The 27,974-nt window shown below is 62.4% G+C and overlaps 2 protein-coding genes across 4 annotated transcripts; one reads left to right on the top strand and one right to left on the bottom strand.

The window, feature by feature from the left end:
• Positions 1–10,642, top strand: SELENOO (selenoprotein O). Its single transcript, XM_059681331.1, has 9 exons — positions 1–619; positions 2,459–2,662; positions 3,749–3,929; positions 4,671–4,801; positions 5,144–5,424; positions 8,671–8,821; positions 9,576–9,761; positions 9,875–10,031; positions 10,130–10,642. The coding sequence occupies exons 1-9, from the start codon at positions 51–53 to the stop codon at positions 10,301–10,303; spliced, it is 2,034 nt and encodes a 677-aa protein (XP_059537314.1). The 5' UTR covers positions 1–50; the 3' UTR covers positions 10,304–10,642.
• Positions 9,157–27,972, bottom strand: TUBGCP6 (tubulin gamma complex component 6). Of its 3 annotated transcripts, XM_059681319.1 has the most exons (25): positions 26,916–27,972; positions 25,925–26,088; positions 23,027–23,237; positions 20,299–20,472; positions 19,094–19,215; positions 18,287–18,350; positions 18,070–18,179; positions 17,751–17,842; positions 17,517–17,656; positions 16,667–16,816; positions 16,147–16,228; positions 15,978–16,066; positions 15,686–15,801; positions 14,686–14,824; positions 14,343–14,414; positions 12,960–14,172; positions 12,744–12,802; positions 12,488–12,638; positions 12,240–12,408; positions 12,004–12,145; positions 11,731–11,925; positions 11,517–11,649; positions 11,226–11,439; positions 10,943–11,142; positions 9,157–10,810 (listed from the first exon to the last, which is right to left on the bottom strand). In XM_059681319.1, exons 1-25 carry the CDS (start codon positions 27,654–27,656, stop codon positions 10,719–10,721), a joined length of 5,034 nt encoding a protein of 1,677 aa, XP_059537302.1. In that variant the 5' UTR covers positions 27,657–27,972; the 3' UTR covers positions 9,157–10,718. The 3 variants fall into 3 exon arrangements, 2 of the variants coding, with proteins under 2 accessions (XP_059537302.1, XP_059537301.1); XM_059681318.1 differs by having other exon boundaries at positions 11,731–12,145; XR_009451077.1 differs by lacking the exons at positions 9,157–10,810; positions 10,943–11,142 and having other exon boundaries at positions 11,302–11,439; positions 11,738–12,145.
• Between the last annotated feature and the right edge of the window lie 2 nt (positions 27,973–27,974).

Here is a 27,974-nt window from a genome sequence, read left to right as displayed (position 1 = left end):
GCGGGGCTTCCTGTCGGGGCGGAGGGGTTTCCGCCGCAGCGGCGCCACTTATGGCCTCGCTCAAAGCCGTGCTCGGGACCTCGCTCCCGGCCGCCCGCGCCCTGTGGCCGCTCTTCGGTGGCCGCCCGCTGCCCGCGCCCTGCTCCACCTCGGCCGCCGCCATGGAGCCGGCGCCCCACTGGCTGGCGGGACTGCACTTCGACAACAGAGCCCTGCGCGCGCTGCCCGTGGAGACGCTGCCGCCGGACCCCGAGGGCGCCGCGCCCGCACCGCGGCTGGTGCCCGGGGCCTGCTTCAGCCGCGTGCGGCCCGCGCCCCTGCGGCGGCCGCGCCTCGTGGCGCTGTCGGAGCCCGCGCTGGCGCTGCTGGGCCTGGGCGCGCCGCCCGCCGACGCCGCCGCCCGCGAGGCCCGGGAGGCCGAGGCCGCCCTCTTCTTCAGCGGCAACGCGCTGCTGCCGGGCGCCGAGCCCGCCGCGCACTGCTACTGCGGCCACCAGTTCGGCCACTTCGCCGGGCAGCTGGGCGACGGCGCCGCCATGTACCTGGGCGAGGTGTGCTCGGCGGCCGGCGAGCGCTGGGAGCTGCAGCTCAAGGGCGCCGGCCCCACGCCCTTCTCCAGGTGGGCGCCCCCGCAGGTGGTCTCGGGGGGCGGGCCCAGGCCCACGGGCTTTCCCCGGGTTGGGGTGAGATGTCACCCGGGACGGCGGACCCGTGGGTAGCAGCGTCTTGAAGGAACAGCCCGTGGGGAGGTCCTGAGGCCGGGACGGAGGCGCTGGGCCCGGCCTCCTGTCCGGCTGCTCGCCCAGGGCCCGTCCCCTCTGGCCTTTGAGCCTGCAGCCCTGGCAGCTGCCCGTGTTCTGGTCTCGCAAACCGTCCGAGGACTCTGCGCGCAGGGAGCCTGGTGACCTGACAGGCGCGCGCACAGCACAGGCTTCGCCAAATGCCAGCGGGGCCTGCGCCCCGCACCGCGCTGAGCCCCGCCTGCCCGCCAGCTGCCGCTGTGCCCGCCAGAGGGACAGAGGCCTCGGATCTGCCTTCCGGGGCACAGTCCCCGCACAGGCCTCCAGCCCCGCAGGCCAGCCCTCTCCGGGCGGGCGGGGGCGTGTCCCATCTGGCAGCCTGACCCAGCAGGGCGCCTTCCCACAGCGTCTCCAAGAACTGACCACAAAACGAGCTCCTAAGCAATATAGCGAGGTTGCAAGATACAAAGTTGCTACACAAAAGTCAGTTACTATGTACCAGCAGTGAACAGCTGGGACTTGAAATAAAAAACAAAGAAGCCTACATGTGGACGCTATGGCAGCTTGGTTGAGAATTGCCAAAACTTGGAAGGAACCAAGGGGTCCTTCGGCAGGTGACGGAGAGAGAAACTGTGGTCCATAGACAGTGGCGAATTATCCAGCACGAAAAAGAAATGAGCTATGAGGCCACGAAAGACACGGAGAAACCAGTGCACGTGACCAAGGGCAAGCAGCCAGTCTGAAAGGGCTCCTCTGTCAGGTTCCAACTCTCATGCTCTGGAAAAGGCAAAACTGGAGACCATAGAGCAGCGGTTCTCAACCTGTGGGTCGTGACCCCTTTGGCGGTCGAACGGCCCTTTCACAGGGGTCGCCTAAGACCATCCTGCAGATCAGATATTTACAGGACGATTCATCACAGTGCCAACATGACAGTGATGAAGTAGCAACGAAAATAATGTTATGGCTGGGTCACAACGTGAGGAACTGTATTTAAAGGGCCAGAAGGTGGAGAACCGCTGCAATAGAACAATCGGGATGGGGGAGGGATGATAGGTGGGGCATAGGATTTGAGACACCCATGGTGGGTCCATGTCATCATACATTTGTCCAAACCCAGAGAACAGAGGCCGCTGATGTAAAGCCTGGGCCAGGGGATGCGGCCCCTGTGTCGGTACAGGTTCACCCGTCGGCACAAATGCCCCATCTGGGGGGGTGTTGCTGGGGAGGCGGTGCCTGTGGGGCTGCAGGGGCTGCATGAGAATCTCTGCACCTTCCACTCCGTTTTGCCGTGAACCTCAACCTGTTCTGGAAAAGTCTATTAGCAATAAGAGGCTTCGTGTAAAGAAAGGCCCAAGCACACAAGGAGTCGAGGTCGTGCCCCGCTACAAAGAGCACTGTTGTGTGTGTTGTTTTTGTAAAACGAATAACCTAGAATTGCAGTTCCATGTGAGTGTGTGAGTGTGTGTGAGAGACGTGACAGCAGGCTGGGTCCCGTGTGGGGCGTCCTTGGGCCTTCGCTGCCCTTCACCTCCAGCTCCAGGCCAAGCGCTCACTCTGGCTCCAGACCTGGGACAACACGGGGGCTCGTCACGACATTTTGAGATGATGTCAGAGCGGCTGTGGGTTGTCTTCAAGTGGCTGTTAGCAGGCCCTGTTCCCGGCCCCTGCGTCTGCACGGAGCCCCCGCCAGCGCCGCAGTGACCTCTGTTTGATTCCAGACAGGCTGACGGCCGCAAGGTCCTGCGGTCCAGCGTCCGGGAGTTCCTGTGCAGCGAGGCCATGTTCCACCTGGGGGTGCCCACCACGCGGGCAGGCGCCTGTGTCACGTCAGAGTCCACGGTCGTGCGCGACGCGTTCTACGACGGCAACCCCAAGCACGAGCCCTGCGCGGTCGTGTTGCGAATAGCCTCCACCTTCCTCAGGTACCGGCTCCCGTGGGCGGTGCGTGCGCTCGGTTACGGGCCTAGGATACATGCTTGTGCCCCTCGGATACATTGAGAGTCTGTGCCCTAGGACAGCGGGAGCTGGCTGTCCGTGGAGGAGACCTTTGACCCACAGGCAGAAGGTACCGGGCGTTTTCTGGGTCAGGAGCCCCGTCCTGGGTGTGGACAGTCATGCCCTCCCAGATTCCTTGTCCGACACTTGTTGCCGCCAGAAGGGATGGGGTGGCAGAGGCCGTGGCGGCGAGTCCACAGGCACCCCAGCATCCGAGAGGGTGCAGGGCCAGGCGGAGGGACTGTCCAAGCAGGTGTCTGGGAAAGGCCACGACAGAGCCGGCTGCTCCCTCAGAGTCTGACAGGAGCTGCCTGAAACCCTCCGAGAAAGTGGCCACGTGCAGCGTCGTGACGAATAAGGGCTGTTCCCGGCCTGCCAGGCCCGCGCCCCTCACGCGCTCACTCAGCGGACTCCTCTCTGGCTCCATCTCTGCTAGGAGCCTGTTTGTCTGTCCAGATGTCACTGTGCTGCCTGGCATCAAACCCCGTGTGTCAGGAGGTGGCTGGGGGCCGAGCCAGCCCTGTATGTGTGTGTCCGGGCACCCACGATGGCTCGGCAGTCACCAGGCCAGTCCCCAGAGGGCCCTCTTGTCCTCCGGGGATAGCAGGAGCCGGGACGGTTGGCCTCACCCTGGGAGACCCCTCGGTGGCACCACGGGCATTGTGACCCATCACTCGGCTGTAGGGCCGGCCTGCTGCTGGCAGTCACCTGTCAGGACAACCACACGTCTCCGGGCATCCTTCACGGCCCAGGGGACACAGGCCTGAGCACCCACGGCAGGTGTCAGTGACCGCACGTCCTGGGTGTGGGTGGACGTGCAGGGGCCTTGTCCTGGTTGGGCCGGCTGTGTGAGCTGAGTGTGTGGCCAGAGTGAGCCTGTTGTGCTCGTACCACTGGTTGGTGGTTCGGACCCAGGTGTCCGCTGTCAGCTGCCGTCCGGGGCCCGGCCTCTCTCTGCTTTTCCCCAGGGGACGGGTCATGGTTAACCTGTGGAAACCCGGGCCTCCCTGCAGGTTCGGGTCCTTTGAGATCTTTAAGGCTGAGGATGAGCACACGGGCCGTGCGGGCCCCAGCGTGGGGAGGAACGACATCCGTGTACAGATGCTGGACTATGTGGTCAGCACTTTCTACCCTGAAATCCAGGCCACGCACGCCAGCGACTCCGTGCAGAGGAACGCTGCCTTCTTCCGTGAGGTGGGTCCCAGAGGTGCCAGGCCTGCCTGCCCTGGGTCAGTCCTTTTTCCCCCAGAAGTGGGCACCGGCCAAGCAGGTGTTTGGGGGCCCGTCCTGCGCTGTCCACGCGAGCCTACTGCTGTGGCACCGTCTCCCTCCCTCAGCTCACACCTGCCGTGGGCCATCTCTGAGCATCCGTTGTGCTGCCCAGTCAGTGCTTGGAGTCAGCCTCGGGAGGGTGGCACCTGCCGGCCAGGGTCTGGACACAGGGCGTTGGGATATCTTGTGGGGCCCCTGCTCTCCCCGTGGCCAGCATGTCCTCGAGACGGCGTGGGGTGCTGAGCAGTGGACCTGGGGCATGAGCAGCAGGGCTGGTGGCCGCACAGACCATTTGAGCCTCCCTCCTGGGCAGCCCGTGGGCACGGCGGGCCCAGCACAGGTGCCTGGACCAGGGAGGGTTTTGCCTGACGATGTGGTAACTTCCTTGTTTCCACGTGGTCTTCCCGTTGGGCCTGAGCCGTAGGGATGTCAGGCTTCATGATTTTTCTGGTAAAAGTCCAAACCAGTGAGTAGATAGAAGTAGCTGGTGTGTGGGGGGGCCAGAGCCCTCCTGCAGTCTCCTCAGGTTCTCCCCACGGCCGAGTGCTGGTCGAGATGACAGGATCTGTGCCAGGGCCCCTTGGAGGAGCACAGCTCGCCCCCGGGAGGGGAAGACGGGCGGGAAGGGGGCTGGAGGGAGCAACCAGGCCCGTCCTGCCCCAGGTGACACGTCGCACGGCCCGGATGGTGGCTGAGTGGCAGTGTGTCGGCTTCTGCCACGGCGTGCTCAACACGGACAACATGAGCATTGTGGGGCTCACCATCGACTACGGGCCCTTTGGCTTCCTGGACAGGTGGGCACACCCCACAGCGCCCAGTCGCTGGGCAGGGGAGGGGCCTGCGGGCCAAGCTGGTCGGTGTTCCCAGCAATGGAGTCCCCTGGAGGGTTTCGAGCTGAGAAAAAGCACTTTCAAAGGGTGCTCCCCCCCCCGGCGTGCCCTGAAACGGACTGAAGGGCACGGCCAGGAGGCGGGCAGGACTCTGCTTCCCTGCCCTGGAGGTGGACCCGTCAGGGCGGGTGGCAGGAGAAAGTCGAGGACTCTGCAGGGCCCTTGAGCTAAGCCCGGAGGGCCAGGACTCCTGGGGGATGGCGGGGGAGCAGCAGCCACGTGGGCAGCACCTTCTCCCCGTGGCAGGTACGACCCCGACCACGTCTGCAACGCCTCGGACACTGGCGGCCGCTACGCGTTCAGCAAGCAGCCTGAGGTGTGCAAGTGGAACCTGCAGAAGCTGGCCGAGGCCCTGGCGCCCGAGCTGCCCCTCGAGCAGGGCGAGGCCATCCTGGCCGAGGAGTATGACGCCGAGTTCCACAGGCACTACCTGAGCAAGATGCGCAGGAAGCTGGGCCTGGTGCGGGCTGAGCGGGAGGAGGACGCGGCGCTGGTGGCCAAGCTCCTGGAGACCATGCACCTGACCGGTGAGTGGGGCGGGTGCACACGCCGCTGTGGGCCCAGTACGCGCTCTGCGGTGAAATGTACGTGAGTGAAGCTAACCTTTCACTGTCCCTCGGTGTGCACCCTAGGGGCGTTGGGTACAGTCCACTGTGGTGCAGCCAGCCCCACCATCCGTGTCCAGAACTGTCCATCTTCCCCAGTGAACACTGACTCCACGTGACCAGTGGGCACCCCGTCCTGCTCGCTGTCCCCGTGACCGTGACCCTGCGGGCCTCACAGAAGTGGAATCCCACAGCCCTGTGTGTCTGGCTGACATCGCGAGCACCGGGTCCTGCAGGCCCCGTGCTGACCGAGGCGGAGGCCGCTGCGCTGTGCGGACGGCCCGCTGTGCTCAGCACCACCCGCCCATGCCGCGGGCTGGCTGGCCCTTTCGCTGCTGTGAAAACAGCCCTCAGTCCCACACTCGGTCCTGCACTCAGCAGGGGGCCCGTCGTGTGGACTGGCCCAGAGCTCCGGCTGGCGGGAGGGGAAGCGTCCTGTCTGCCACCACAGAGCAGGCGGACCGTCTCCTCATGCCTGTTTCGTTTGGGTGCTTCTGCCATTTTGCGTCAGTTGAGACGACCGCGTGGCTGTGCGCCTTCATTCATACCCTCAGTCTGTGTGAACTAGAACACATGGCCACCAGCGGGCCTCAGCCCATTGCCACGTGTCTCCGCTCTGGAGGCTGGAGGCCAAGATGGCGGTGCCAGCGTGGGGGCTTATTGGTGAGGCCGCTGCTCACTCACAGGTGCTGCCTCCACGCTGGGTCTTCATGGGCAGAGCAGGGAGGGTGGAGCTTTGTGTCTCTTCTCACAAGGACAGGAGTCCCCCTGGGAGGCCCCACCCTCATGACCCGACTGCCTCCCAAAGACCAGCCCCCTGCCCCTCACACTGGGATGGAGGTCCCAGCCCCTGCGCTCCTGGGACACACCCTGCTGGTCATGGTGCCTGGCCCTTCGAATAGATGGACTTCGCTGGTGTCCTGCACATTGGCCTATCGCTTTCTTTCCTTGCAGGATCGGTGGCTTTGGTGTCAGGGCAGTGCCAGCCTCACAGAGTAAATCAGGAAGAGTTCCCTGTTCTTCAGAAGAGTTTGAGAAGGATTGGTGATAATTCTTTAAATAGATTTTTATTGATTTCAGAGAGGAAGGGAGAGGGAGAGAAACATCAATGATGAGAGTGGATCATTGACCGGCTGCCTCCTGCACGCCCCCCACTGGGGACCGAGCCCGCACCTGGGCCTGTGCCCTGACCGGAATCAAACCCGGACCCTTCAGTCCGCAGGCTGGCTCTGTCCACTGAGCCACACCGGCTAGAGTGGTGGTTGACAGAACTCACCTGTGAAGGGTCAGGTCCGGGGCTTTTCTTTTTCGGGAAGTGTTAGATCGGGAATTCGGTATGTCTCCTTACGAGTTACAGAACTATAGGTTTTGTTTCTTCTTGAGTCAGTTGTAATGTGTGTTTCTAGGAACTGGCCCAGTTTCACCAGAGTCATCTCATTTACTGGCATGTAATTACTCACTGTAATCTTAGTCTTCGGGTTCTGATTTCAGTTATTTGTATCTTCTCTTTGTCAGTGTAGTTAAGCTTATCGATTTGTTGCTCTTTTCAGTTTTTCTGTTTCATTTATCTCTGCTGTAATCTTTAGTTCCTTCCCTTCTGCTTACTGATCTTGCTTTGTTCTTTTTCTAGTTTGTTAGGTATGATATCAGGTGATTGATTTGAGGTCTTTAATTGATGTGATTGACACATGTTCACTCAGGTGCACACCACCATGTGATACTTGTGTATACGCAGCATGATCACGGTGAGTCTAGGGAACACATAGTTACACACTGTTTTTGTGATGAGAGATCTTTTAAAGTTGGCGTCCATGGTGTGCTCCTGTGTCTTTCTGCGTATTTTGTCATTGCCCTTGTGATTTCTTTGATGGGCCCTTGGGTTATGCTGATTTCAACATTATTTGTGAATTTTCCATTTTCCTCCTGTGATTTGTGGCTTCATTCCACTGTGGCTGGCGGAGATACCAGCAGCCCTTCTCACTGTACTAGAACTTGTCTGGTGGCCCACCGTGGTCTGTTGGGGAGCGTGTGGCTCCCACGGGCAGTGTTGTGGTCCAGTGTGTTTACTGGCGTGTGGGGTCTGGGTCCTTGAACGTCCGTCTGGACACCACACCCATTGCTGGACGTGGACAGGACTGTTGGTTCTCCCTTCAGTTGGGCGGATGTTCGCCTTGCACATCAGGAGCTCCCACTCGGTGTGCGTGTGGCCGTGTGAGGGGCACGTCCACGTCCGAGCACATCATACAGCTCCTCCCAAACCCGACTGCGTCTGACGTCAGGGCCACCAGCTTCTAGGTTCTCTGCGCAGGACACATTTCCCAACCTTTCACTCTCGGCTTCATTCCAAAGTGAGTCTCAGAGGTGGTGGTGTAGTTGGATCTTTTTTTATGCCATCCTGCTAATCCCTGCTTGGTGATTGGAGTTTAACTCATTCACTTTGTGATTCCTGAGAAAGCAGCACTTCTGCCAATTGGCTATTTGTCGTCTGACACCATTTGCCCTCATTTTCTCCGTTGCTGCTTGTGTTTTGTTGATTCTTTGGTAACACACTGAATTCATTCCCTTGTTTCCTTTGTGGTTTTGGAGGTTTTTTATTTTTATTTTTTATTGCTTTCAGAGAGGAAGGGAGAGGGAGATAGAAACATCCATGATGAAAGAGTCATGGATCAGCTGCCTCCTGCAAGTCCCCCACTGGGGATCGAGCCCACAACCCAGGCATGTGCCCTTGAGCAGAATCGAACCCAGGACCTTTCAGTTTGCAAGCCAACGCTCTATCCACTGAGCCAAACCGGCCAGGGCTGGAGGTTTTCTTGGGAGTTACGATGACTGTGTTCTGACAGGTCAGACCGAGGACTGAGGGCATCTGTCCTGCTGAGCTCTCTGCTGGGCATGTGTTGGGGGCTTGGGGACACTGCAGCTCCTGAGGTCAGGGGCCGACCCCAGTGCCTTCGCTACTGTACCCATTTTACAGATGAAGAAACTGGGGCTGGGGACCTTGAGGACTTGTCAGGTCAAGTAGTGGCTGAGGAACAGCTGGGCCTGACAACGCAGTGCAGTGCGGCTCCCGCCGTAGGATGGAGTGTGGGTCGGCCTGTCGTAGGTAATACTGCAGGAGGGCAGCAGAGCCTGGCCTCCGCCTCCCCGTACCTGAACAGCTGCGTGTTCCAGGTGCCGACTTCACAAACACCTTCTACCTGCTGAGCTCCTTCCCAGTGGGGCCCGAGGCTCCGGGCCTGGCCGAGTTCCTGACTGCGCTGACGGAGCAGTGCGCCTCCCTGGAGGAGCTGCGGCTTGCCTTTCGGCCCCAGATGGACCCCCGGTGGGTGCTCAGGTCCTGCTTCTTTGGAATTTGTTTCCAGAAAAGGAGACACATTTAGAACAGAGCGTGTGAAGGGCTGCACATCGGGGGTGCTGACATAGTTGGCTGGACACCTGGGGCCCGGGCAGCTGCTCCCTTCCCAGGAACGAGTGGTGGTCAGAGGAAAGGACAGTGACACTGACACTGGGTGGGGAGGCCCAGGGCCTGGGCTGGTGGTCTCTGCTCTCAGTGGCCCTCAGGCTCCCACTGGGCCCTACTTTCTGCACCATCTCCCATTGGGAAGAGCACACATGTCCCTGGGGTGCGACCCACACTCAGGGCAAGACACGGGAGGCGTGGTTGTGCATTTTAATAAACAAGCCTGCAGGCTGATCAGAGAGGAATTTAATGCCTCGGGACCCAGGGTGGACTGGCTGGCAGGACCCGTCTCTGACTGCAGTGAACTTCTCCCAGAAGTCGGTGCCCTGCCCACCCCAGGGTCCGCCTGAGTCGGTCTGTGGCATCTTGGTGCAGCTGTGCCCGTCACAGGGAGGGGCTGCTGAACAAGGGTGGCCAGCTGGCAGGTGCCCGTATCTACCTCACCCGTGGGGCCTGGGCTCCCCTCAGCCAGGCTGTAGGGAGTGCAGCAGGGCAGGTGAGGCCATCCCTCCTCTGGGACAGTCGTCAAGGTGTGCAGCAGCCCCAGGCTATGGTCCACAGCCAGGGTGGGGCGCTGCAGCCTCCTGGACACACCCAGAGCCGCTCCCCACCCCAGGCAGCTCTCCATGATGCTGATGCTGGCGCAGTCAAACCCGCAGCTCTTCGCGCTCATCGGCACCCGGGCCAACGTCACAAAGGAGCTGGAGCGCGTGGAGCAGCAGGCGCGGCTGGAGCAGCTGAGCCCGGCCGAGCTGCTGAGCAGGAACAGGGGCCGCTGGGCGGACTGGCTGCAGGAGTTTGGGTGAGTCCAGCCCCCCGTGCAGGTCGGCAGAGTGCTGAGCCGAGGACCATCTCTGGGAACCCGGTGGGGGGGGCGGGGAGCTGCAGCTGCTGCCAAGGGGCTTGTGGTTCTAGGACCAGGCTGGAGCGGGACAGGGAGGGCGCCGCTGACGAGGACGCCTGGCAGGCTGAGCGCATGCGTGTCATGCACGCCAACAACCCCAAGTACGTCCTGCGGAACTACATCGCGCAGAATGCCATCGAGGCTGCCGAGAATGGAGACTTCTCAGAGGCAAGGACCCGCCAGTCCCTCCTCTTCCCTGGGTCCCGCAGCAGGGGCTGGGCCAGGGAGGGAGGGGTCCCCAATAACCTCCCCTTGCTCCTCTCCAGGTGCGGCGGGTGCTGAAGCTGCTGGAGGCCCCGTACCACAGGGAGGGGGAGGCCGCTGAGGTCCTGGAGGCCGCTGAGCCTGAGGGGGCCGGCAGCACGGCAGAGAGGCGCCTCTCCTACAGCAGCAAGCCCCCGCTCTGGGCAGCGGAGCTGTGTGTCACCTGATCCTCGTAACCGCCTTGGAGGCCAGGAGGCCCCCAAGGCCCCAAGTGACACTGAGTCCATGAGGCGGTGCCCAGCCAGCGAGCAGCCCCACACCCCGTCTCTCCATGAGGGCAGGGACGTCCAGTCAGGACCTGACCCGTCTCTGTCTGACACCGACTCAGCAGCCCCGCCCAGTCCCACCAGCAGCGCGCTCCCCATAAAAAGCTGCTTCACGCAAGGACAGCTCAGCAGAGGGACCGGACCCAGGAGGACACAGCAGCCACAACCCCCACGGCAGCCTGGGAGGACCGGCGCTGCCGGCTCCTGCTTCTGGGAGCCGCCCCTAATAAACCAGCAGCTCCCAAGGCCCGTCTGTGTGGTCGTTCTACCCCAGCCGACCTGGGCCCGCCGGGGGCACCTTCACACGCCTGCACCAGGCAGCAGCTCAGGCGTCCTGGTAGTAGCTGTTGAAGTTGATGCGCAGCAGGAAGTCCTCCAGGTGGGGCTGGTAGCCTCGGTTCACCAGCTTGGTCACCACTATGGGGGGAGCAGCGAGGGGGCGGGTGGGGGGAGCGGCGAGGGGGCGGGTGGGGCCCTGCCTGCCCTCCTGCCCGGATGCCTGCCGGCAGCCCACCTGCCAGTGGGGGGTGGGGGTGGGGGATGGCTCACCTTTGAAAAGGAAGTGGGAGTAGTACTTGAAGGTATTGTAGGATTGCTGCATGAGGGCAAAGTTGGGGTGCTCGGCGCCGTGGGGGCCACCGGCTGGGCCCCAGGGCTGGGAGATGAGCTGGCTGCGGAACTTGAGGACCAAGCTGAAGACGCTGTGGATGATGTTCATGACGGGAGCCGCCTTCTCCGTCAGCAGGCCCCTGGGGGGCAAGGGCGATGCTGCCGGTGGGTGACCCGGCCTCAGGGTAACCCTGGCGCCACGCCTCCCCTCTGCCCGCCTCACCTGAAGACGGCCTTGTGCAGGTACTCGGCGTGGGCGCGCTGGATCTCCTCGAGGTCGCCCACCGTGGCCAGCCGGGCCCGGAACTCGCACCAGGTGACGTGCAGGATCTGGTTGGCGATGTAGCCCTGGATGACCTTCACGAAGTGCTGCATCTCGTGTTTGAACAGCTGCAGCTGGCGGAACTGCACCGAGCCGGCGGCAGGGCTCACCAGAGCTGGGCAGAGGGATGAGCAGCTGCTGCATGGCCAACACCAGAAGCTGAGGGGGGGCGTGGGCGTGGGCGGGCCTCACCTGTGCGCTTGAGGTGGAAACACACGTCCTTGAGCGTCCACGTCATGAGCTTCAGCTGCAGCAGGAAGGAGAAGATGCCGCTGTACCTGCTCAGGCAGCTCTCGGTGATGACGATGTTGAGGGGCCAGTCAACCTGCAGGGGGCGGACTCAGCACACCCGGAGGCCCGGCCCGGCCCGGCCCAGCCCCCCCCCCCCCCCCCCAGCTCTGCTGACCTTGTACCTGAGCTCCAGGCAGCTCAGCACATCGGGGGCGTTGGGGACGAAGGCCTCCGGCAGGAACTTGAGGGCGAAGGAGAGGTTGGCGGCGAGTGGGGAGTCCCCGTGCAAGCTGTACTGCAGCGCCTTGCGCAGCACCGCGTTGAGCACCAGCGGGTTGAGGAGCTCCCCGGGCGTCTGTCCGGCGCCCAGCTGCGGGAGAGGAGGCAGGTCCCCAGGCCGTCCCGCCGCCGGCCCCGCCCCCGCCGCCGCCCCACCACACGGGCTCACCTTCTCGAAGAGCAGGTCGCTCAGGGACTGCGCAAACTCGCCGTCCTCCATCAGCAGGAAGTGCCGCAGCGCCTCGAAGTGCGCCTCGAGCCGCAGTTCCACGAAGAAGTAGTCCACGGCCGCCTTGTTCACCAGGGACACGCTGGGGGGGGGGGGGGGGGTTGGTCAGGCAGGTGGCGGGGCCAGGGGTGGGCGGGGGAAGAGGAGGCGGGGCCATGGGGTGGGCGGGCACTCACTGGGCGGCCAGCGGGGCAGTGACCGAGTGCTCCATGAGCACAGGCAGCGGCAGCAGCTCGCTCAGCTGCACCGCGGTCTCCTCAGCGCCCAGCGGGCCCCGGGTGTCCTCGGGGAGGGAGAAGGCCCGAGGAAGCCCGTGGTGCAGCAGGCGCGCGACGTTGGGCTCTGCTGCAGGGACAGCACAGCTGATGTCACCCCAGGGCCTCCAGGGGCCGCCCCCTCGCCCTCCCACCACGCGCCCACTCACACATGGCCTCGTAGCTGTCCGGGTACTGCTCCAGGCGGTACTGCTCCACCAGGCCTGCCAGGTAGGCCTGCTCCCTGCCCTGGCGCCTGGCCACTGCCCCGTCCTCCGCCTCCTCTTCCAGGCCCGGGCTGCTCAGGGAGGCTGCACGTTCCTAAGACAACCCAGCGTCACGACCATGCCCCTTCCCTTTGTCCCAAAGAGAAGGACAGGCGGGGCGTGGCCCCCCAACCCTGAGCCCCCCCTCCTCTGCCCTGACCTGTGGGCTGGAAGGTGGACGTGAAGAGCCGTCCTCGGTGTCCACACTCCTCCCTGGGCCTGAGCGGCACAAATGGGCCAGGAGGGGGTCAGGGGCCAGTGCCTGCTATGGGGCAGCACCTCCCAAGTCCCAGGACAGCAGACTTCTCGCCCTTCCTCCTCCCCATCTTGGACTCAGACACTACCAGTGACAGGACAGTTCTGCAGACCCACTGACCTGGCTCAGGGGTGCCATCTCCCACGTCACTGGGTCCGGCCTCGGCACCCGGCAAGGCCTGGAGGCCACCTTCTTCCCCAGAGCCAGCCACCTGAGTGCGGGCGCCGACTGAGGCCGGTTCTGCCAGCAGCTGTGAGTCATGTTCCCAGGTGGGACTCTGTGCTCCCAGGCTGAGGCCAGGCTGGGACACGTGGTCAGAGGGGCTCTGAAGGGGCCTGGGCGTATCAGGCTGGGTTTCCCCTGGGGGCGCCCCCAGCATCACCTGTGACTGAGACACATGTCCGTGGACGTTCCACCGTGGCCGAGAGGGCACCACATCCCACACGTTCTCCCCCACCTTGATGCTGGCATCAGACACGTGTCCGTGGACGTTCCACCGTGGCCGTGAGGATGCTATGTCCCACACGTTCTCCCCCACCTTGATGCTGGCATCAGACACGTGTCCGTGGACGTTCCACCGTGGCCGTGAGGATGCTATGTCCCACACGTTCTCCCCCACCTTGATGCTGGCATCAGACACATGTCCGTGGACATTCCACCGTGGCCGGGAGGGGGCCATTCCAGAAGCATAGCCCCCTGTGAGAATACCACCCTCAGACACATGCCCAAGAGGCTGCCCCATGGCCTGGCTACTCCCCTCCTCGGGGAGGTTATTCCTGGGTGGGCATGGGTCTGGCAGAGCCACCTGCCCATCCGGGACACAGGTGTCAAGCCTAAACTCGTGAGTGTCCCCCCACAGCTGCAGCCCCTCGCAGCCTAAGCTGCCTCCCATCGTCTGGAGGGACCCTGGGGCCGAAGTGACCAGAGCTGGCCTCAGGACAGTTCTGAAATCGTACTCCTGTGGCCCCGAGCAGCCCGTGCCCACTGTGGCTGACGAAGCAGAGGCGCGCAGATCTGAGCCGATGGTCTGCAGGGCCTCCTCCAAGACAGGGGCCACCCCAGCGTCCCCAGGCTGCTCAGCACCCTGGCCTGTGGGCAGGAAATCTTGGATACTGAGGCCTGCAGAGAACAGCCCTGGCCCCTCGGCCTGTCCTGGCTGCAGGCCTGCTCCCAGCTCTGAGCCGCTGCAGGCCCTCAGTGCTGGAGGCTCGACGGGCTGTGGCGTCAGCTCCCTTGGCCGGCTTGGGCCATCCCAGGCGGCCACATGCTGCTCTGCACGCCCAGGATCACAGCTGCCACCTCCATCGGGGTGCCCAGGGCCCAGAGACGAGGCCTGAAACACAAGAGCATCGTTGGTCCCCTGGTTCTAGCTCTATCCCCAAATTCCGTTCTGGGGACTGTGGGGACACAGGACAGGCACCCTCTGTGTCCCCTGGGCAGCACAGGCCTGGGCCCCCAGCTCAGAGCCCACGTGACATGCCCTGGAAGTGCCCTGCCCCTCACCTGGGAGCACGCACTCGGGAGCACCGCCGGCGGCTCTGGGGGCCTCCCCTCGGAGGCGTCTCTCAGCATGGCCTGAAAGTCAATGCCAGGGCGTGAGGCGGCAGCTGCACAGGTGGAGCAGACCTGACCCCCAGCCCCGAGCCACCTGGCCCGGAGCCTCAGCACTGAGACCACAGGGCTGTGCAGCTCGCCTACAGGCCGCCCTCACAGCCCCTTCCCAGCCGCCTCTCCGAGCAAGTGAAGGGAGTTACCATCCCTTCCCCAGAAGGGCATGCAGGTCTGCATGAAGTTTCAGGGGGTCCTGGAGCCCCTAAAGCCCAGGGAAGAGTGGCCCATGACACACCTGAATGTGCTCCTGATCTTCTAAGAGAAAGCGAGCCCGCGCGCTCGCCAGCCTGTGCCTCTGGACTTTCCACAGCGCCTTCTGCTCTCGACGAGCTGCCTCTGCAGACAACTTGCTATAATGGTCAACCAGCGCCTGCCTGAAGCCACATGCAGAGAGGACTTGTCACCAGTCACCCCACACTGTCCAGCTGCTCCCCTTGGGGGGGTTCTCCATGACAGAGGCCCGGGCAGGTGGTCTGCACACCTGGCACCTTCCCCTGCCCCCAGCTGGTCCCTCTGCACCCCCACAGCTCCTGCAGGGGCCTCACCAGCTGGCTGTTCTGCCCATGCTGAACGAACACCAGAATGCGCCTCTGCGCTGTCTGAGGCAAAGGGCCCTCTGGGGGCGACTTCCCTTCCTCAGCTGCACAGACGGAAGGAGAGTAACTTCTCCCCACATGCACATACCCACGGGCGCGCACGCACACACACGCACAGACGTGTGCGTACATCACTGGCTCCAGGGCTCAGCTCTACAAACAATCTGAGGTCGGGCCACCAAGGCCATGAGCAGGAAGGGACAGCCCCTCCCACAAAGAACCCCTTGAGAGGCCACTCTGCTCCCAGCTCTTCCCCTGGGCTTTGGGGGACTCAGACCCCGCGGGTGGGACACAGTAAGAGACCGACTGTCGGATGCTGTGCTGGACAAATGCCCAACTCTGTCAGGCTAACAGGCTTGAAGTTAAACAGACGAGAGGCAGGGTCAAGCCAGCACGATCTGCCTGGACACCAACCCACACACACCACCCAGCAGACATTCTGGGGCTGAGGACACACGCACGGGCCCATGTCCACCTCCAGGAGCACTGAGGCCAAGTGGGTGCTCGGAGTCAGACGACTACTTGGAAGTTTTCCAAATAAAAAGTAAACCGACCATCACCAAGATCAAACCAGTCACAGGGCCTGCCGTGCCCTCACCGAGGAGGGTCAGCCGAGTGCCACCCCCACAGCCACCCTACCTCGCCTTCCTCTCCAGCTGCTCCTCCAGGGCCTGCAGCCTCCGTGCCCTGTCGCGGAGTTCCCGGGCGTAGCTGAAGTCATCGTCCAGCTCCTCCTGCCGGGCCGCCCGGCGTCGCTGCATAACACCCCACATGCAGCCTCAACGGCTGACCCCGGCCCTGCAAGCCCCCGCCCCCAGCACCCGCAGCCTCAACGGCTGACCCCGGCCCTGCAAGCTCCCGCCCCAGCACCCGCAGCCTCAACGGCTGACCCTGGCCCTGCAAGCCCCCGCCCCCAGCACCCGCAGCCCACCTCCTGGTCCTTCAGGAACTGCTCTTTCAGCCTCTGAAACTGCTCTCGCTTCCGAGCGTCCAAGGCCATCCGCTCAGACATCTGCCGATCTGCATGGAGACAGCACCATCCTGAGGGGCCCCCACAGGCGGCCGCCAGCACCCCAGAGGGGGACCCGAGCCACACGCACCGCTCAGTGCACTCAGGACCCTGGACGCCGCTTCTCGGGCCTGGACGATTAACTCTTGCTTAGCGATCTCCGTTCGTAATTCCTGGAAAAGACCGGCGGTGACCACAGCTCCCCTCTCCGCCCCTCCCCTGGGCTGGAGGACCTGCAACGGGCTGCTCAGGCCCCAGGTGGACTCCCCCAGGGACAGAGCCCCAGCTGCGAGGGCTAGTGCACCCCGCCCCCCACCGTCCTGAACAGTGACAAGACTGGCTCCTGTCAGGGCAGCTGGCAGGGTCTTGCACGGGATCTGAGGCTGAGACCCCAGGCCTGAGTGTGTGCCCTGGAAGGGACCAAGGAGCTCGGAGTGACGTCCTTCAGGGATGGAGGGCCAGCTCCGGGAGAAGAGAGGACAGAGCCCCTGCCCAGACACACCCCCAGGACAGAGAGCGCCAAGGGCAGCACCACGTGCACACCCAACACCCAGCACCCCTTGGGGCGGAGGAGGGTGTGAGGGAAGCCCCCAGGGCGATGGTCCTCGAACCTTCTCCTCCTTGCTGATGGAGCTGTGGCGTGCCACCCTCTCCATCCGCCCCACGTAGATGGCACAGTCCTTCTCAATCTCCTTCAGCTCCTCAAGGGAGAAAATCACCGAGATCCGGGGCACGGGGACATCAGACCAGCAGAGATAATGCTGCAACAGAGGGGACCCCACCGGGAGCCCAGCTGACGCATGCGCACACCCAGCTCTGCTTCCCTGCTTCTGTCACCCACATGGGCAGTTCACTCCTTAACCAAGGGGATGGCATCCCCCGCGGCTCCGAGGTCACATCTGGCCCCACACTGGCGCCTGGTCAGCCTCCACACAGTTCTGGCCCCTGGAAGCCCCAGGCCCACCAGGCCAGCACCTGCCTCTGCTCAGACATCGGGCAGCACTTCTCCAACAGGCTGCTCGTCCACCCACACCCACTGCCGCCCTGGGCCTTGGCCACGTGTACGTTGGCACAGGCCTCTGTCCAAGCCTCTGCCCAAGACACAGCTCCCTGCACCAGCCTGTCCACCCTCCTGCAGCTGCAGCCCCTCCCCACCCGAGGGGCCGTCTCCCACGAGGACGAGGGGGAGGGGGGAGGGCGAGGTCCCCTGCCCTTCGGCCTCAGAAAGGCCTTTGCTTTCCCTCCCATCTGTGAACACGGGCCCAGAGGCAGGAGCCCCTCATGGAACTCAGGGGACCCTGAGGGAGAAGTCACCACGGTCCCAGCTCCAACGTGCTGACCCAGAGATAAGGACAGACGGCCAGTCTCGGGGGACAGGTCTGGACCTCAGCTCTGAGAGGCCAGAGGGACGAGAGGCAGGGCGAGGAGAGCATGAGTGGGGAGCATGGGGGCCTCACTCACCCGAGGGCAGCAGAGCTTCAGCAGGTTGATGGTCTTCCCGCAGACGTACACGTCGTGAGCGATGTGCTTCAGGAAGGCGGGCACACAGTCCCCCGCCTCCTTGGAGATGAGCACGTAGCCGTGGGTCCAGTAGGACTTATCTGAGGGGGACGGGACACAGGCTGGCCTGCGTCCAGGACCGCCCTGACCCCCGGGCGGCATAGAGGCCCAGCCCAGCAGCCAGCCACCACCTACCTCTGAAGCCCAGGTAGTCCTGGTTCACCTGGATCATGAACTCGCCGTAAACGTCTCTGAAGACCCCACTGTACACCCAATCGTAGATGAACCTGCCCGGGTGGGCGGGCCAGTAGTGAGGTGGGCGGGGCAGTCACGGGGTGGAGGGGTGCGCCCAGGGAGCCCAGTCCAAGCCCTGACTATGCCGCCCCCTCCCCATCTAACATCCCTGCACTCGGCAGGTGTGGGACAAGGGAATTCAACTCAAGAATTTGCGGAGACTGAGTGTGGCCCCGCCCCACCCCGCCCCGCCCCGCCCCACCCCGGGCCCCACGCCCACCGAGTGTAGGGCTCACAGCTGGTCTTGAGCAGGGACAGCAGCACCGGGTAGTGCTCGTTGCTGCAGTTGTCCAGGGCCTCCTGGTAGAGGTAGGAGAGCAGCTTCACGCCCTGGAGACAGCCAAGGGTGGGGCTTGACGCATGCGCACGGCAAGGGGACCTGCAGCCCGGCATTCACACCCAGCCTTGCCCTCTTTCCTGGATCCCGCATGACTCACAGTGGGGAAAGGAGCTCGGGTCTCTCCTCCGCAGGTGCCCACACCACAGAGCTCAGCCAGGTACCTAGACAGGCCAGGTGAGGGCGGGTGCTCAGAGCCCAGGCTGGGGGAAGGCAGGTGAGCAGAATGTGCCCAGCCCTTCCCGCCCATCTTCACCCTCTGGCTTTAAAATCAGCTGCCCGTCAAGGATCTCAGACCTCAGCGCCTGCGGGGCCCCTCCACGGGCACCCGATGCACCTCCCCTCCTCCCGCTCAGCCAGGGCTCCCGTCACTGAGTGCTGACCTTTCCCCGCACCTGGGCTCTGCCCTGAGCCCCTCCTGTACTCCCACCACCTCACCAGGTGGCTGCCTGCTCTGGCCGGGATGACTGCTAAGCCCCTGCCCAGACCCCCCGCCCTCTCCACCCTGGCAGTCCCTGTGCAGCACAGTATCCCCGCCCACCTCCCTGACTGGCCCGTCTCCAGGCCTCGGGGCCTCCGCCCTCCTCCCCTCGGCCTGGAAGGCCTCCTCTCCACTGACCTCACCTCCCCAGGCCCCCAGCCCTGCACCCCCTCTTCTCCAGCTGGCACCTGCCGGACAGACGCTCACCTGGCTAGCTAACTGGTTCCTGAGTGCCCTTCGGGCGGGAGCTCCCACCATGGGAGCCGCGCCTTTTCCCAGCACCAGGGCCCTTTCAAGCCAGCATCACACGCCCAGGCCCAGCACCTGAGGAACTCGGCTGGGCAAGGACTGTCCAGACACCTACCAGGAGGGCTGTTCTCCAGGCCCCACCCAGCCCCCCACGCTTGTCCGCTGTGCTGTGCTCACCTGAGCTGCCGGCCCAGCTTCTTGAAGAGAAAGCCAATGGTGAGGAGGCTCAGAGTGGGCGGGGTGGAGAGGACACACGCCCGGTAATACTGCAGGTACCTCCTCAGGCCGCTGGTGAAGGCCTGTTGGACAAGAGGACTGAGGGAGGCGGCTGGGCACACAGACACAGCCGAGCTCAGGGCTGGAAGGGTCACTGGTGCTAGGAAAGAGCTCGGCTGCTATCCCCTAACCCTGGGCTCCATTTCCCAATGGGCAGCTGTGTATCCCCGCCCACCTCCCTGACCCAGGCACCCCAGCCCAGCGGGAAGCTAGGACCAAGCCCTCTGCAAATCCTGTCCCTGCAGCCAAGACCAGCCACGCCAGGAAACTGGGAAGTGAGCCTGGGGGTCCTGGAAAGGGGCAGCACTGCACACAGGCTGACGCCGAGAGCGCCTCAGGGACACGTGGGCACTGTGCGTGCTGCGCAGCATGGCCCCAGCTCAGCTCACGCCTTTGCAGGACCCACCAGAACCAGTGTCCATCCCCACCAGCGAGGAGACGGCGGGCCTGCCCTCATGTCCCAGATGGCGGGGCAGTCTGCCTGGGTCAGCTTCCTTCTGCCCCCCACCCCCACCCCTTCTCCATGGGCCCAACTACACCTGAACCGCATCCTGCCACCCCGACTACCCCCTGCAGTACCAAACCATGAGGGAACTCGCAGCCCAGCCCCACTGGGCCTGGTGCCCTCCTCCTCCGCCCTCCTCCTGGCACTTCTGTCAGTGCTCCCAGAATGCCCCGCTCCGCTGGATGCCTGTCCCTCCCATGGAGCTGCACTGCTGTCCTGGGGGCTGTACCCGGCGCAGGGGCAGCTGGAAGGCTTTCAGGGAGACCTGGTCCAGCCCCAGCTCCTGGAACTCAACTCGCCAAATAAGGGAAATCCACTGTGTTGATCGCGTAAGATGCACCAGGGACCCGGTGGGGAACAGCAGCCTGGGCCCAACACCCCACCTGGTACTGCCCAGGCCCCCAAATGTGGGCCGCGCCCGCCTCCCACTCTCCCAGGCTCCCAGTAAAGTGACGCTGGTGAAACCCCTTTCTTGAAGAGGGACCGTCAGGCTCCAGGCGCGACAGGAGACAGGGCTCCGTGGTGCGGGCAGCCCTGAGGCCCTCTCCCAGCTCCTGTGCACGGGGCCGGGGAGGCCGCACGCCTCAGGGGCCAGGCCCACCTGGAACACGAGGCCCTTGCTGCAGGAGGCGTCCAGCACGGGCTGCAGAGAGAAGTGGCTCAGGCGTGCGTAGTGGGTCCCGCACTCGGCCACCTCCGAGAGGAGGCTGCTGATGCTCTCGGGGGACGTTCCTGACACGTGGATGCCCCGCTTCACCATGAAGGCCTGAGTCGGCTGGAGAGGGCGAAGAAGGGGTCACTGAGGCCAGATGTCCAAGACCCCTCCCCCCATGCACCCAGCCACGGCTCTGCCCAGAGAGCGTAAGACACACAAACAGGAAGCTCCAAGGCAAAAAGCAGGTGGCCACCAGGCATACTCCACCCAGTGGTGCACACTCCCTGGCCACACTGAAGAGCACACGTTTAAATGTCAGGCCACCTGCGGGAGGTGCGGAGACAGGGCGCCCTTCACACCACGCGGAAAGAGCAAGCGAGCAGCCTTCTCGGAGCACAAGCTTCAGAAAAGGCCGTCGGAGCCGACCCCAACTCCTGGGTCAGGTCAGAGGAGTCACGGACAACGCAGAGCTTCTGCCCAGCACGCTCCCCCCTCACTGTCTGCAGCCAGAGAAGGGAGACAGCCTGAGGGGCGCTGACAGCACCGCGAGGGGCGCAGCGATGCGCGTCAGAAGGACACGTACAGCCCAAGCGCCTGTCAAGAACACGCCTCATCATAACTGCACTGCACACCTCAAGCAACTGGAAAAAGCAGGGGACTGAACCCAAAGCAGAAGGAAGGAAATAAGGTGAGAGCAGCGGGAAAGAGAATGGACTGGAAACAGTAAAAAGAACCATGAAAACAAAAGTTGTTTCTTTGAAAAGATCAACAAAGTCAACAAACCATTAGCAGGACTAAGAAAAAGATGACTTAAAGGAGAGAAGAGGCAAAGTGCTAGAATCAGCAACGATAGTGGGACATACCACTGATTCTACAGAAATAAAGAAAACACCATCAACAACTCTTTGCCAACAAATTAGATAACCTGGATGAAATGGGCAAATTCCCGGAAATATACAACTTGCAAAACTGCCTCAAGAAAAAAAGGAAACTCTAACTTGCCCTCTGACGGGACACCTGTGCAGGAAGTCCCGTCCTGAGCCCTGAGCGCACGTGCCAGCTGCACAGCGAGGCTGCCGGCAAAACACGAGACCAGGCAGCCCCATCGGCAAAGTGCCTTTTAGGAACCCTGGGGACCTAGATAACGGCCCACCTGAGCGACCCCAGCTCTCCCTTCCTGCACCCTGATTCCCACCCTTATGTTTTAAATTCACCAATAAAGAGTGAACCCACAAAACCTGAGGCACCCCTACCCTCGACCCCAATGGAGGCAGAGCCCCCAATCCCCTTCCTCCTCCTCTCTCCCCACAAGACCTTGCTGTGTGAGCCCACCCCCCGAGACCTGCGAAGAGTCAACGTTGTTCTTCGAAGGTCCCCGACGGTTTCTTGCCGAGGTGTGTCCTGAAATCCAAGGAACGACAGGGCCGTCCAGCCACAGCCCGGCCAGGTGCGGGGGGGGGGGGGGGGGGGGGGGTGCCACACGGCAGTACAGGCCGGTGGGCGCCGCAGGCATCCCCAGCAACCTCACTATCCACAGGCCAGACCAGCACACCTCCCAACACATTAAGATAAATGTTGGGTGTATTTTGCTATAATTTAAAGAAAAGCAAAAAAAAACCTCCCCAAACAATAAAGCCCCAGGACCAGATGGCTTCACTGGTGACTTCTAACAAATAATTAAAGAACTTATGTGACTGTTCTCAAACTCTTCCAAAAACTGAAGAGGAGGAAAGAGTCCCTAATGCTAAGGGGCCAGGACTGTCCCAAATCAAAGTCAGATAAACATATCACCAGGAAAGAAAGTACAGGCCAAACCCCTGTGAACACAGATGCAAAGTCCTCATTCAAGTACTAAGGCACCGGATCCTGCAGCACATTAGAAAGACGATGCTTTCCCTGGCTGGTTTTCTCAGTGGGTAGAGCATCAGCCTGAAGACTGAAGGATCCTGGGTTCGATTCCGATCGAGGGCACATGCCCTGGCTGCGGGCCCGATCCCCAGTAGGGGGTGTGCAGGAGGCAGCCAGTCAATGATTCTCTCTCATCACTGACGTTTCTTTCTTTCTTTTTCTTTCTTTCTTTCTTTCTTTCTTTAATTGATTTCAGAGAGGAAGGAAGAGGGAGGGAGAGAGATAGAAACATCAATGATGAGAGAATTATTAACCAGCTGCCTCCTACACGCCCCCAACTGGGAATCAAGCCCACAACCCCAGCATGTGCCCTTGACCGGAATCGAACCTGGGACTCTTCAGTCCGTAGCTCAACACTTTATCCACTGAGCCAAACCGGCTAGGGCATCACTGATGTTTCTCTCTCTCTCCCTCCTCCTTCCTCTCTGAAATCAGTAAAAATATTTTTAAAAAGACGATGCGCCACGATGAAGGGGTTCATCTCAGGAATGCAAGGACAGTGCACACGGAAATCAATCGCTGTGACGCGCAGTCAGAATGAATGAGAGCAACGAACATCTTACTCTGTTCCGTCCGAAAAGGACGTTAATAAATGAGCAGTTTTTAGGACTGAAATGAGAATGCACCCTGCCGGTGCCGCAGAGACCGGCCTGGCGCTGGGGCTGAGGCCATCCACTCCCCACACCCGCCTCCTCCTGCCCTGTGGAGTGCTCGGGCAGGGCCAGCCACCAGCCCTGTGCTGGCGCAGTGACCGTGTGCCCCTTACCTGGCAGAGGGGAAACGTGGCAGACATGACCCCAATCAAGACGTTCAGCACATCCTTCACCAGCTCGCACTCCTGCACCAGCGCGGGCTGCGCGGCCTGCGGGAGGCCGCCGCCCAGCACCTGCAGCTCCCCTCGGCACAGCCTGCAGAAGCTGTCGAAGGCGTCCCTTCCCGCCTCCGTGAGGTAGGGCTCTTCTCTGTGGCCGGGGGGGCTGTGGAGACAGAGCCACGGGCACCTCAACCACACGAACAAAAGGCAGGAGAAAGTGACTCAATACAACACAACGTCTCAGAAACAGAGCGGGTGTGTGTCCGACCAGCCACCAGCCTCTCCGTCAGCTCTGTGGGCTCAGCACCGCTGCGCTGGGTCCAGACAATCCACACAGAGTCCCACCCCAGCACCCACTGGGCCCACATGATGGTCCTCAGGACGACCGACACTCACACCGTAGCTTGATCTTAAAAACAAGCACCAGGCTTACACACCCGTGTGCACAGCAGCACATGCGCAACAGCCCAAAGGTGGAAGCAGCCCGAGTGTCTGTCCACCGACCGGTGCGTGGACTAAAACACACGGGAGAGTATTCAGCCTGCAAAGGAAGGGCGTTCGGACCTGCGACCACCGGCCCCGATGAAGCTACACTCAGTGAGATAAGCCAGACAAGGAAGGACACATCCTGCAGATCCCGCACAGGAGGCCCGGGTGGCAGACTCAGAAGGTAGGATGGTGGTGCCAGGGGTTGGGGGAGGGATGGGAGTGAGTGTTTCATGGGGACAGAGTTTCAATTTGGAAGATGGAAAGTTCTCGAGATGACGGTGGTGGTGACTGCACAATAATGTGAATGTATTTAATGCCACTGAGCTGTATACTTAAAAACGGTCAAAGTGTGCAAGTTTAAGTTATGTGCATACTACACAAAGGATGGACAGAGCGGCCTCATGATTTTTTTTTTTTTCATGTCAGAGAGGAAGGGAGAGGGAGAGGGAGATAGAAACATCAATGGTGAGAGAGAATCATGGATCAGCTGGCTCCTGCACGCCGCCTGCTGGGATCGAGCCCGCAACCGGGGCACGTGCCTTGACTGGGAATCAAACTGTGACCTCCTGGTTCATAGGCCGACGCTCAACCACTGAGCCACGCCGGCCGGGCCAGCACAAAGCAGACACACTGGGTCTTGAGAGTGTGGCTCTGGGCACTGGGCACTGGGCACTACCAAGGGCTTTGCCTCACCCAGCACAGTCACATCATTACAATCAGCCACAGACACGGTACATTGAAAAATATTCCTTTGAAAACCAACAACCTCTCCTGGAAAGTATGAAAAAACTATCTTTTTTTTTTTTTTAATATATTTTATTGACTTTTTACAGAGAGGAAGAGAGAGAGAGAGAGAGTCAGAAACATCGATGAGAGAGAATCATCGATCAGCTGCCTCCTGCACATCTCCTACTGGGGATGTGCCCGCAACCCAGGCACATGCCCTTGACCGGAATCGAACCCGGGACCCCTCAGTCCGCAGGCCGACGCTCTATCCACTGAGCCAAACCGGTTTCAGCGAAAAAACTATCTTTTAAAACCACTGGAAAAGGTGATTTCTTAGTAAGCAGAGGCCAGGAATACAGGCCTTTCTGAAACTTTTCTTCTCACTTGTGACACCTGACCAGCTCTTTTCTCCTCTTCCCCAAAGAGCCTTGGGTTTAGGTCTAGCAACTCAAATAGTATCCACGGGCTCCAAGCGGCTGGACATTCCAACTCGCGACTCCGAGGGCAGGGGGAGCACACGGCTCCTGCCCCACTCCTGCAGGCTCATCCCCACACCACCGTACCCCTCGCCCCCGGACTCAGAGCCGAGGGAGAAAAGCCCATGCAAGAAACTAAAATCCAGCCGAAACCAGTTTGGCTCAGTGGATAGAGCGTTGGCCTGCAGACTGAGGGGTCCCGGGTTCGATTCCGGTCAAGGGCATGTGCCTGGGTTGCGGGCACATCCCCGGTGGGGGATGTGCAGGAGGCAGCTGATCGACGTTTCTCTCTCATTGATGTTTCTGACTCTCTCTGTCTCTCTCCCTTCCTCTCTGTGAAAAATCAATAAAATATATTTAAAAAAAAAAAAGAAAGAAACTAAAACCCCCCTCACCCCCACGGAGGGCTCAGCCCGACAGGAGGAACGGCTTCCCCAGGAGGGGCGGCACCTGCAGACCAACCCTCAGGGAGACCGGTGGGTCTGCCAGCGGCCCGGGGCAGGGGCAGAGCTGACAGCCCAGGGGCCGTGCGGGGACAGCCAGCTCTGCTTCTGGTGGGGACACGGCTTCCTCAACAGCCACGGCAGGAACCGACCAGGGGGCTGGGGCTTAAATGGAAACAGGTTCTCATGACTCAGCAAGCGAAGCTGCGGGAAAGGCCTCCGTCCCCTCCGGGAGGATTCGAGACACAAGCACAAGCAGATTCAGAGGCCCTGGGCCCGGCGGAGTGGTGACCAAGGAAACACTGCCGCCGCCACAGTGACCAGCCCGAGAGCAGCGCTCCCCTCGCTCTCGACGTGGACGACAATGGGCACGAAGAAAGCGCCCTCGTCGGCACCCCAGCCCTGACCGCACCCGCACACCTCAGACTGGAACCCGTGTGGTAAAGACGTGAGCTCGGGTGCAAGCAGCTCTGCTCCAGCTGGGAAGTGGGGCCTGCAGAGCGGCCAGCACCGTGGGAACCGCCGTGAAGCTGCAAGTCCTTGCCCCGCCCCCAGCGTGTCGCTCAACTCCCAGAACAAAGATGATTTTGTGCACCAGGCTGACCGAGACTCCCAGGCCCCCAGTCCTGCCACAGCGGCTTCTGCCAGTAGCCACCCGGGCTCCCTGGGTAAAGCACACTCGCGTGCCGGAGGGGGGCAGGCCAAGGCGCACGTACCAGCCGACTTGCTCCCAGCACCTCCGCTTGCTGGCCTCGTAGGTGAGCACCGCGTCCCAGGGGTCGATCTCCGGGGTCGTGCCATGCTCAGACTGGGAGTCGGGAGTCAAGTTGGATGCTGACTGGAACCCTTCGTCTTCGGACGGATCCACACTCTGAGGCACCTGGAGACCAGGCCGAAGGAGAAAGCAGCCCATGTGCCTCTGGGTCCAAGCTCCCCCGTGATGGGAACTCCAGGGCCTCACACGGTCACTCGCACAGGAAAGACCGGACAATGTTTGCTGATCCTCGTGTGCACGTATGCATACACAGCGCTTCCGCCCCCATCACACAACTTAAGAAATTAACTTACTAAGGTTCTCAACTTCCAACTTCACACAACATGTCAGCCTCAATGTAACTCACAGTGAAACACATCCGCTCTGGAAGTTCAGTTTGGGGGAACCAGCGTAAGATCAGACTAGAGACGGAAAGACGTATGCGAACCACAGTGTTCAGCGTCGTGCGTGTTTGCAAATGACCTGCTAGTACAGGTCTCGTAGTAAGGGAACGAGTGAGCAACGAAGTGCGTCTCTTCCTTCGGGGACCCGCGTAAAACCACAAAACACACAGCCCGATGATGTATGCCAAAGCCCAGGCACAGGTGGAAAAGGCGCGTAAAACTACAGGTACAGGAGCACACACTGTCTGCCACACGTGGCTACGGAGCCCTTGAAACGTGGCTTATGTGACTGAGGCACTGAAAGTCTTCTTGCACTTTAAGCGGCACCTCTGAGGGCAGAGTAACGCCTGAACAGCACACCCTGTGGCGCCTGCTTGGGCCTGCGGCCGGCAGCGGCGTCCTGGCCCGGGGGGTGGGCAGCAGCGGCAGCAGCCCGGCCTCCCACAGCTCAGCCCCCAAGTGGCCTGGACTCCCTTCGCGTGACCAAAGGGCGGTCAGGGAGGCCTTTCCAAAGGCCCCGGGCGCCGCAGGCAGGAGGGCGGCACTCACCTTGATGGCCAGTCCAGAGAGGTCTGCGCTGTCCGGCACGGGGGGCAAGTCCAGCCGGACGTCCATGTCGTAGGTGCGACTGTGCACCAGGGCTCCGAACAGCGAGACGCGGGTGTCTCTCTCGAACCTGTCCCCGCCGGGGTCGCCGTAGGAGCAGAGCCGGGCCGTGGGCAGGCCGGTGCCCGGCGCGGCCTCCATCACCTGAAGCGCCTTCTGGACCGTGTCCTGACACAGGTACTCCTCCCGGCGGATCAGAGCCTGCACGTCCATCTCGAACGCGCTCAGGGCGTAGCAGTCGTAGCCGCCGTAGGGGACGTTCCTCCCCACGTGCTTGTTGTTCAGGAAGAGGTCCCGCCGGCGGGGCAGGGCCTGCGGGGGCCCGGTGCCCGCCAGCTGGACCAGCAGGTCCAGGGCCGACCCCACCTCCCCCAGCGGACAGCGCGGGGCGGCTTCCAGCTTCTCCACCAGCGCCTCCAGGCGGTCGGCCTCGGGCCCCAGGCCGCCCACCCGCAGGTCGAAGGACAGCATGAGGACCCTGTTCTTCACCGGGAGGCGCGGGCGGCCCGGCGGCGGCCTCGGGGGCTCCTCCTGGAAGAGGTGCGCGAAGAGCGCGTTGTAGGCCGCCCGCTTGAGGCTCTGCTTGGCCCTCCGGCGGCTCAGGCCGCGCGGGCGCAGGGGAGCCGGGGCCGCGGGCAGGAGGGCCTCGCACAGGTCGTCGAACAGCTGGGTGATGCTGGCCATGCCCGCCCCGCTCGGCTCCCCGGGCCGGACAGCCGCGGCCGGAGGCGCAGAGCTGGAGCTGGAGCGGGGCCCGTCAGCACGCACCGGTGGCTCCCGCAGAACCGTGACAAGCCGACGGAGACGCGAGCGGGCGGCACTCGGTGGACGCTCCGGCCCCGCACGCTCCCTCGGGGCCCGAGAAGGGCGGCCGGGAGAGGCGCCGCCCGCGGAGGGGGCGCGGGGCCCGGGAGGGTCCGCGGGGTCGGGCCAGACGCAGAAAGGAGCGCGCCTCCGCAACTCCCGCCGCCGCGCGTCACCGCCGCGCGACCCGCAAAACCG

This window comes from Myotis daubentonii, chromosome 2, assembly GCF_963259705.1.
Source record: "Myotis daubentonii chromosome 2, mMyoDau2.1, whole genome shotgun sequence".
In the NCBI taxonomy this organism is placed as follows: domain Eukaryota; kingdom Metazoa; phylum Chordata; class Mammalia; order Chiroptera; family Vespertilionidae; genus Myotis; species Myotis daubentonii.
The sequence above is the reverse complement of the archived record's forward strand: the minus strand, read 5'-3'. Positions and strand labels throughout refer to the sequence as shown.